Below are 10879 nucleotides of genomic sequence, written 5' to 3'. Positions count from 1 at the left end.
GAGAGAGAGAGAGAGAGAGAGAGACACGGAGGGAGGGAGGGAGAGAGAGAGAGAGAACTGCCTATATCTAGAATGGCTTCCTTCTGGGACTAGTAGTGAATTCTCACCCTTGGAAGTCTTCAAAAAAGAGCCCCAATAATCATATGTTAGGGACATTGTAGAGAGGAGTTATACTTTGGGTACAGGTTGAACTGAAGAATGTTTTAAAGCACCTTAAGAGTCTTCATTCTGTGACTATATCCTACTCCACTGGCCTATATGCTTTTTCACTCTTAAGGAGATTAAGCTCTCTGAGAATCTTCTTTATCCTACTATCCCTTTTCTGAAATCCTTGGGCCCTTCCCTAATCCTATCTCCTTCTAAGATGGATGAAAAATCCCTTTAAAGCACTAGTGCTGTTATTAGGTTAGCAGCAGCAATGGCAATTATAGTAGACTTTTTTATGTGAGTTAGTTTAGTATGACATTTTAGTTCTAAAGCATATATTGCAACAGTCTAATTTTCCTAAAAGACAAATGAATAGGCCCATTCTAAAAGTTTTTTGGTCCATACTTCTAGAAAAATTTGAGGTTTTGATAAAGCATTTACCCATCATAACAAATAAATTACAAAAATGTAAACATACTATTTTTTGAGACTGTAAATATTGTTTAAGTAGGGCCATAAAAGCAACTTATTTGTCATCTACAATTGCTAGATACTGGAGAAAGATAATGTTTCTGTTATCTATACTTTGATATGATAAAAGCAGAAAAGATAAGACATAAAAAAGATATGAAATATATATCAATTTGGCTATGCCCCCTGCCACAGGATTTCTGGGTATCTGAATGAAGTACAGGATATACTGCACAAAAGAGCAACATAGCCCATATGAAAATGAAACTTAGATGTAACTAATTATGCTACCAAAGGCTATCAGGGACAAAAAGACACATGACTGAGTAAATACCGTATTAGGAGCAATCCTTTGTTGGGTGAATTCATAGATGATATAGATTGATTCTAGTCAAAGAAGTTGCCTGTTTTACTGTTTTTGTAGAACCTGATGTCAAAGTAGGAGTAAAACCCACTTTGTGGTTTTCGCTTCCATCAATCTATGAAAATCAAAAACTTACTGTCAGTCTTCCTTAAATGGTTCCAGGTTTTTTCCTACCCACCTACTGACTTTCAATAAAAATGATTAAAAAAAAACCTTATAGGATTTTCTGGGACAGGGACCTTCTCTGACCTATATTTTATAAAACCTAGAATTCAGCTTAGTGTCATTTAGCCTGAGTACTGTTAATGAATAGTTTTTTTAATGTTGCTGCTGAAGGTACTACTCATGTGCTTTTATGCCTACTCATACATTCTTTCCCCATTTGAAATCTTCATTAAAAATGATATGAATGTGAGTATCATCCATAATCAGTTTAAAAATATGGTTGTACAGTCATTGTATAATCAGGGAGTTATCCTCTTTTAAACTGTATTAACCTTTTTATTTAAATTAAAATAAAAGAACTGAATTTTAGTTACTGGATTTAAGATTTTAAAACTTTTTTTTTTTGCTTTTTGGAGGGGGAAGGTAGGGCAATTGGGGTTAAGTGACTTGCCCAAGGTCACATGGCTAGTAAGTGTTAAGTGTCTGAGGCCAGATTTGAACTCAGGTCCTCCTGACTCCAGGGCTGGCGCTCTATTCACTGTGCCACCTAGCCACCCCTAAAACGCTCTTGAATGTTTAGAAAAATTACTTCCTTAAAGCAGTGCTTTAAGTGCTTTGACAGTTCACAGGAAAATAAAATACCATATAAGCAGAGTGGACTAACACAGTCTTTATGGTATCAAATAATACTAGGAACAAGGAAAGAAAAGTAACCAGTTTAGCTGAAAAGCAAGAACATCAAACTCAAACATCAAAAAGTCAGTTAAATTACATTCATCAGAAACTTTTGTTTTTAAAGCAAAGCAAAAGTTATCTTTTGGTTAGAAAGCTATACCTAATGCCATTCCATTAACTGCAGAATGCAGAGTGAGACACTTAGGTAGATGGAAGAATAGAATAATATTGCAATCTGACTTCAATGACAGGGAGCTAGCTTCAAGAAAATGCTGTATTAGATGATAATGGGACGGGGTAGACTTTGAATTTTATAATGGTAGTGCAGTGAAGGTAATTTTCTAATATACTTAAGAGCTTTTAAAAATGCTTAAACAGCTGCAAATAAAAACCACCAAAGAAAAAAGTAAACTGAACCCTGATGGGTGGTGATTAATCAGTCATGCTGGACAGTACTTCTATTTTTATTAAACACACTGTCTCAGCTGTTCCTCAAGACAAGACTGCATGACATTTAGTTCCTATAAAGGTTAAGGATTAAATTAAAACATGAACAATTATGTCCTCAGCTCTCTACCTCCATGGGCCTGCCCTATGGAACACATATCCAATGAATATAGATAGTTCTATCAAATGAAAGATTCTGGAGTTTGTTATAACTTTATTCAAATTTAAGAGCCACAGTGAATTATCAATAGGTTATCCTAAAAAGAAAACTGTAGAAGTTTTTGTTTACTGACAAAGCCTTAATTACCTGGATCCCAGCAGTCTAGGATTGTTGTTAAAGCACTTCGAAGAAGGTCAGTCCAAGCATTGTGACTCTTCTCTGCCCGAGCCAAGGGAGAAGACAATATTCCTTTCAAGGCTTGTAGAGCAGCTGCAACAGTAGAAGAGAGTTGGCCTCCGGGTAACCTTACAGCAGTTTCTCGAAGGACCCCAATTATAAGGTACAGAATAGTAGGTAGAACTGAAATGCTTCCTGTAAGAAAAAAAGCATTTTCCTACTTTAAATTTCACATGTTTATGGTATGCCTAAAAAGTCACAGTTCCTTCCTTTCGGCTCTAAATCTATGGTCTAATGATCAGGATATGCCAGTACGCATTGCAAGTTAAAATACAGTTTATTGCTATTAGGATATTATTATTAAAGGATTTTAATTGTTTTAATATCAGTGATATGAACTTTTAAAGGTTATTTTTAAATAATGTTTCTAGTACAGAATTTAATTTTTCAGATTATACTTGGTGCTTTATAAATGTGGTATCTAGTCTTTGGTTGACATAGTCTCAAAGTTGTGAACTATTTAAGAAAAGAATTAAATCGCCTCTTTGGATAAATCAGAATTGATAGTGTTAAATGCCATTATTTATTTGCACTTGATGTATCAGTTGAAAATTTGGCATAATGGAAAAATCACCGATTTCAGAATTATAGAACCTGGGATAAATTCCTGCTTCTGTTACTACCTTGTATGATCTTGAACAATCTTTTAATCATTGTGGGCCTCAGTTTCCTCTTCTGTAAAAGGAGCAGTTAGGATAAATTAAAGTCCTGATATATGGTAGGCACTTACTAAATGCTTGCTGATTTGTTGACTTGTCCAGCTCTAAACCTGATTCTATAAACCAGTAAAGCTTTATAAATATAAAAGTCCTCAAATATACACCATTTAGTAATTTACTTCAAATCAACATGTACATTTTTTTTCTAGACTGTTCTTGTAAGACTTGGTATATATGTGCTTGGCCACAGGTACTTAAGATCTAGTTTTAAAAATAGGTCATACACATGTAATTGATGTTTATTTACTTGATCCTGAAGAGAGAAGTGGGACTACAATTGAAATCTCAACCCTTGCTCTACATAAGGAAGAGGGAAAGGGCAGGTGATTTCTTGTATGAGACAACATATCAGAAAAAGGAAACATGGTTTAATTATCATAGAGCGACTATAGCAATAATTTGTGAGGAAGCAGAACTACAGCTGTTGGTGCCCCTGTGCTTGAGTGGTTTCAACTGTGATGACAGAGACTTCATGACCAGTAACGACTGTCAGCTAAAGTAATAATCAACCAATAAACATTTATTAAGCACCCACTATGTACTAGGCACTGTGCTAAGCACTGAAGATACAAAAAGAGGCAAAAGTTAGTCTCTGCTCTTAAGGAGCTTACAGTCTAATGGAAAAGATGACATGCAAATAAATATATACAAAGTAAGCTCTATACAAGATAAATAGGAAATAATTGAGAGGAAAGGCACTATAATTAAGAGGGAAAAGCCTCCTGTAAAAGGGATTGTAGTTGAGACTTGGAAGCCAGGGATGTCAGTTGTCACAGTGGAAGTGGAAGAGCATTCCAGACATGGGGAACAGTCAGAGAGAATGCCCAGAGCCAAGAGATACAGTATTTTGTTTGTGGAATAGCCAAGGGACCAGTGTCACAGAATCTAAGACTATGTTTTGGGGGAAAAAGGTGTAAAAAGAATAGAAAGGTAGGAGAGGGCTATGTTATAAAGGGCTTGATCCTGGGGGTTGCAGGGAGTCACTGGAGTTTATTTGGTAGGGGATAACACAATTAGCCCTGTGCTTTAGGAAAATCACCTTAGTATCTGAATGGAGGAAAAACTGGAGTGGGGAGAGAGTTGAGGCAGGCAGACCCACTAGCAGACTATTGTAATAGTACAGGCCTGAGGTGCTGAGGGTCTACTCCAGAGTGATGGCCGTGTTAAAGGAGAGAAGGGGGCATATCAGAGAGATGTTGCAAAGGTAAAACTGACAGGCCTTGGCAACAGCTTGGATATGGGGGATGTGAGGAATCTAAGACGACTCCTAGATGTGAACCTGAGGGACTAGGAGCATAGTGTTACCCTCATCAACAATGAGGTAGGAGGCAGGGAAGGTTGAGGAGGAAAGATAATTAGTTCTGTTTTAGACATGTTGAGTTTAAGATGGGTATTGGATATCCAGTTAGTCAGTTGGAGATGTGAGACTGGAGTCACCAGAGAAGCTGAGGCAGGAAAGGTAGATTTGAGAATCTTCAGCATAAAGATGGTAATTAAGCTGAAAGATCACTAAATGAAGGAGTGTAAAGGTAGGAGAGAAGAGAGTCCAGGAGAGAGCAGTGAGGTATACCCAGGGTTAGAGGGTATGATCTGAAGGAGGTTCCAGCAAAGGAGACAGAGAAGTGGTTAGACAGGTAAGAGGAAAACCAGAAGACAGTGGTGTTTTGAAAACCTAGAAAGAAGAGGATATCAAGGAAGGAAAGTGATAAGCAGCATTAAAGGCTGCAGAAAAGTCACAGAGAATGAGAACTGTTAAGGAGTTCTTTGAATTTTTCTTTCTGAGTTGCTACATTTTCCAGAGACACTGAAGCCAGAGCATGCAGGAGGCCCTGAATATGTCAAGGATGAAGCTCCCTCTAAGCTGACATAATTTATTGTGGCACCCCAAACTGCCATCCCTGTGTGTCCTTGGAAGGCAAGACGGGAGCCGGCCAGTCTATGCCAGGTTGGGATAATGCCTATGTAGCTGGGGTCCTTTGCAGATAAGCAGACTCTTCTATCTTCATAGTCTAGGGTTCCTAAAGCAGAAGAATGTGACTTTTGCCACCACTTTGCTCCTCCTTTTCAGGAGGGGTTACTCCACCTTTTCCCTCTCATGTCCTACCCCTTTTTGTTTTCTCCTCCTTTTGCTGTACTGTCATAAATACACAAATTTCTGTAAGGACTGTGAATCTATTTGATTCCACATGCATGTTCCTTTCTCTCATATAAACTTGGTTTTCACATAAGTCTTGTGACATTGTGACTGCCTGTTGACAAAAGGCAGCAGTGGTGGGCTATGATAAAAGAAAGTGATTAAGACTGGCCAAAAGGTTCAGATGCAGAGCTAAGCACAAGCCCTGGTTTGGGGAGTTTTACTTCTCCACTCATATCCCACATTCCCCTCTCTTTGGGTTGAGTTCCTTATTACAAGAGAAAGCAGGTTGTTCATGGTAAAAGGGGACAGAGGGACAAAGGTTAGATCTTGTTTGGTTAATAGTATCCCAACTGATGCAAATTTGAGAATTTGATTTGGTTAACTAGGCTGGATGTTTGGATAAAGGTTATCTTAGCTATGATAGAATTGGGTTTAGTTATCCCTAGATGGAAGACTTGGCCAAAAGGGGCTTTGAGAGGAGCCCTGTTATAGGTTATCAAGCCTTTGGGGTGAACTGGGATTTTGGCCCTATTTCCAAGGTGCTGGCCAAGGTGATGTAGTTGAAGAGGGCACATTAAAAGTAGGTGCCCTAGTTCTCCTGGGTGGTTGATGGACTGAAATAAAGAAGATAAAATATACACATGTATGTATATGAATTGAAATACAAAAGTTTGGGGTTATTTTTGTTGTTTCTTTCTCCCCATGGGAATTAATGTGTCCAAAGATGGCTTTGTTCTCCTTAGGGGGACTGCTGAAGGTCAAAATTCAGAATCATATGGCCCCGAAACCTGCAGATTGGTTAAGATGTGCATTTTAACTTGATTTGTAGACAGAAAGCCTAGGCTAGCAGGGTATTTTCAGCACTGTTAAATTGTTGGTCTGTTTCTTGTATCTGTGCTTATATGTCTCTGTATCTTCTTAGTTAATTTACATCTTTAGAAAGTTTTTTGTTCTCTTCCTTCATACTTCTGAACTGTGGTCAAGTTCTTTCCATCACCCCTCCCTACTCCCAGGAATGACTGGTTTATTGTTTTACAAAGAAGAAGGTCATTTCACTGATTATAGAGAGACAGGTTTGGGGCTGTATCAGTCAAAGTTCCAAGGCTTGCACTTCAGAACTGGACTGTTATTTAACCCTTTCCTGACTCATAAAAAGGGGAAAGTCTTTTGTGAATTGGGACACAATTAAAAGGTAACTGAATTTGACTATCTTGTTTGTATTTAAGGAAACATACAAGTTAAAATTAAGCACTGTTTGGAAGAATAAAGGGTCCAGAATATCAAGGGAATTAATGAAAAGAAATGCTAGGGAAGGTGGACTAGCTATACCAGATTTCAATCTGTATTATAAAGCAGCAGTCATCAAAACTACTTGGTACTGGCTGAGGAATAGAGGAGTGGATCAATGGAATAGATTAGGCACACGAGATTTAGAAGTCAACGACTATAGTAATCTATTGTTTGATAAACCCCAAGACCCCAGTTTTTGGGATAAGAACCCACTATTTGACAAAAACTGCTGGGAAAACTAGAATATAGTACGGCAGAAACTGGGCATATACCATTATCTAACACCATATACCAAAATCAAGTCTAAATGGGTGCATGATCTAGGTATAAAGGTTGATACTGTAAAAAGTCTCAGAAAACAAGAAATAGTTTACCTGTCAGATTTGTGGAGAGGGAAAGAATTTATGACTAAACAAGAATTAGAGAACATCATAAAATGCAAAATGGATAATTCTGACTACATGAAATTGAAAAGCTTCTGTACAAACAAAGCCAATGTAACTAAGATCAAGAGGGAGGTAGGAAATTGGGAAAGAATTTTTACAACCTATGTCTCTGATAAAGGACTCATTTCTAAAATATACAGAGAATTGAGTCTAATCTATAAGAATACAAGACATTCCCCAGCTGATAAATGGTCAAAGGATATGAACAGGCAGTTTTCAGAGAAAGAAATTAAAGATATTTATAAGCACATGAAGAAATGCTCTAAATCACTATTGATTAGAGAAATGTAAATCAAAACAACTTTGAGGTACCACATCTCACCAGTCAGATTGGCTAAGATGACAAAAAAAGGAAAATGACAAATGCTGGAGAGGATGTGGGCAAATTGGAACACTAATGCATTGCTGGTAGAGTTGTAAACTGATCCAACCTTTCTGGAGAGCAATCTGGAATTATGCCCAAAGGGCTATAAATGATTTCATACCCTTTGACCCAGCAATACCACTCCTAGGGTTATATCCCAAAGAGACCATAGAAAGACCCATATATACAAAAATATTTATAGCAGCTCTTTCTGTGGTGGCAAAGAATTGGAAATTAAGGGGGTGCCCATCAATTGGGGGATGGCTGAACAAGTTGTGGTACATGCATGTTATGGAATACTATTGTGCTATAAGAAATGAGGAGCAGATGGACTTCATATTTACCTGGAGAGGCTTATACGAACTGATGCTGAGTGAGAAGAGTAGAACCAGGAGAAATATGTACACAATTACAGACACAAAGTATGTGTGATGACCAACTTTGATAGACGGGACTCTTCTCAGCAATGCAGTGATACAAGTCAATCCCAAAAGACTCATGATGGAGAGAAATGTGTACATCCAGAGAAAGAACTAGAAAGAACTGAGTTTATATTCAGATTGAAGCAAACTACCTGATCTTTTTCCTTTTCTTGTTTGGTTTTATGTCCTCTTTACCATTTTTGGTTCCATCTGATACAATCCATCTTTATAACCTGACTAATGTATAATGTAAAAGTATTTACAGATCCTATACTTGACTGTATGCCACCATGGTGGGGAGGGAGGAGGACAAAACGTGAAACTCAAGGAATTGTGGAATTGTATCTTGTAAACTAAAAGTAAACAAACAAATTAATAAAAAATAAAAAAATAAAATTAAGCACTGATCAATGTAAAAGTAACTTTTTGAATTGATGTGTATACTGTGAAATTAGAAATCTTGCTACAAATTATACGAGACTCATTCATTTTAGCATAGATTTCTTTATTTGAATCGAGAAATGTCTTGCTCTTCATCTATACAAGAGGAACCAGTTTCTGAAAGTAACTTGAAAATGCTTTGTTGCTACTTTTGTGAATAATATACCAGAACCTGACTATTACTTGAACACACCAAATTTTGTAAGCTGTTAAAGACTTCTGTAAGGGCTAAAAGCATCTTAAAGGATTTTTGGTGCTTCCACTTCTTAGCAAATAACAGAAATGTTAATAATTCAACAGTTTAAATGTTGTAGGCATATTAATAGCCAACATTTGCACCTGAACAATCAAATTCTTGGGACAGCTAGGTGGTGCAGTGAATAAAGCACTGGCTCTGGACTCAGGAGGAGCTGAGTTCAAATCCAGCCTCAGACACTTGACACTTAACTAGCTGTGTGACCTTGGGCAAGTCATTAACCCCAACTGCCTTGCCTTCTCCCCTCCAAAAAAAAAATCAAATTCTTTAATATGTCATTAATCTAACACCACTGAATACTACAATTTTTAAGGAGAATTCAAGGAGTGAACAAAGTAATGGATGACATAATGAAAGAATCTGAAAGTAATAAGGATGATGTGGGTCTTTTTATGAAAGACAGTTTAAGTATGTTGACAGAAAGGATTGAGAAAATTTTGGCTTTAAGAGGGAAGGTTGTGTGAAATGTCATGTGTTTATTTTAGTGGGAACTTATAAATAAAAATTACTGCTTGATTTGGAAGTATATAGGAATAATTCATAGAGAGCTATGAGTAAATTGATAAGCTATGGGTTCCTTCTGAGATTGTGGAACCCAGATTTGAACTAAATTAAAAAGTGCTCTTAAATGTGATAATTGGGGTAGATTAAATCCTAATGTCAGACAGCCACTTTTACAATCTTTGGCAGTGGACTGGCTAGAAATAGTGGACCCCATAATATGAGTTGTTTAGAGTAAATAGCAAATGAGTAAAATATAATACTGCAGTATTAAAATTATAACCCAAGATTCTATGTAATACCATTTGGAACATAGCTCCAGGTGCAACTGAATTCATTCTGGTCACATTTTAAGTGTGTCTCTCCTAATTTGATGTTTAAGATAAGTCAGAATTTATTACACTGTTTGGTATTAAGATGAACTGAGAAAAAGTACAGATCTGAAATTTGTTAACTGGGTAACCTTAAGCAAGTTACCTCAGGTCTATTTACCTCAGTTTATTTCACATGACTGTAAAGTGCCTAACACAATGCCTGGCACAGGGCAAACACTATAAATACTAACTATTATTATTAGTTCCTTAATTAAGAGGTAATTGTTTCATACTTGATAACTTTACATGGGGTTTTAGATATAATCAGTACACAATGCCAATAGCAATGAGATGCCTGATTTTCTGTGTAATATTGTTTCAATATTATGTTTCAAATACATAATGCTGTTTATGGTTTGCTATATTTCTAAATTTTTTATGTTGTGCAAATTAGCAATATTTTGTATCAGTTATATGTTGAACAACTTTTTATAATTTAGATGTTCTTAGAGTACGAACTGAAGGAAACGAAAAGGAAAATTGTTTAAAACCAGTTATGTTATTTACCAGCCCTGCTAACCTGGTTTAATAGTGTTTTGTAACTGCCATTTAGGGAACTGGATATTTCTACCTTTGCCTGTTGCTGAGAGTTATATCTACAGCTTTTTGGCTAAGTGTAAGACTGTTGACTAAATTATTTGGGATTGGGGAGGCTAGGGGGTGCAGTGATTAGAGCATCAGTCCTGGAATCAGGAGGACCTGAGGTCAAATCTGGCCTCAGACACTTGACACACTTACTAGCCATGTGACTTTGGGCAAGTCACTTAACCCCAATTGCCCTCCAAAAAGCAAAAAAAAAAAATTATTTGGGATTATTGTCATAATGTTGAAACCTAAAATTTGTAGTTGATTACTGTGTGTGGAAAGGAGGGGATGAGGAGAAAGTCTTATCTGGATTGATTCTGCTTATTTAAAGCAGTCCCCCTTGGAGTATAAGGGTATACAGGAGGGTTAGTCTATTCTACCTTGTACTGGGGGGAGGGAGGAAGAGATGTCAAAGAGCACAGTCCACAGTAGCTCTAAGGGCAGATGGGCTGCACAGACAGGAGGGGCATCAGGCTCAGCCCTTTCTCTGGGGCCCCTGTCAATTCCCCTTATTTTGTAAACTTGCCAGGTTTCTAGAAACCATTTGTGTGGGGAAGGTCAACAGCCCTGGTAAATAAGCTAGTTTGGGTTATGGAGTTCCTAAACAATGAACTTGGCTTGCTGATGATTTGCAAGTTTATGTATAATATAGAAATTATTTCTAATTACTGGTCTTTA

General features: G+C 37.1%; 1 protein-coding gene across 1 annotated transcript in view; it reads right to left on the bottom strand.

Moving 5' to 3' along the window:
- Positions 1–10879, bottom strand: part of HEATR5A (HEAT repeat containing 5A) — a 90465-nt gene that overhangs the window by 11787 nt on the left and 67799 nt on the right. The window contains exon 17 of the mRNA XM_069105988.1: positions 2577–2801. Within this exon, the coding sequence (XP_068962089.1) occupies positions 2577–2801 (225 nt within the window). The remainder of the gene's footprint in view (positions 1–2576; positions 2802–10879) is intronic.

The sequence above is a fragment of the Petaurus breviceps genome, unplaced genomic scaffold, assembly GCF_028583685.1.
Source record: "Petaurus breviceps papuanus isolate PSGF00001 unplaced genomic scaffold, PetGlider_PUasm1.0 77, whole genome shotgun sequence".
Lineage (NCBI taxonomy): Eukaryota > Metazoa > Chordata > Mammalia > Diprotodontia > Petauridae > Petaurus > Petaurus breviceps.
Note: the sequence above shows the minus strand (reverse complement) of the source record. Positions and strands in the feature narration are given on the sequence as shown.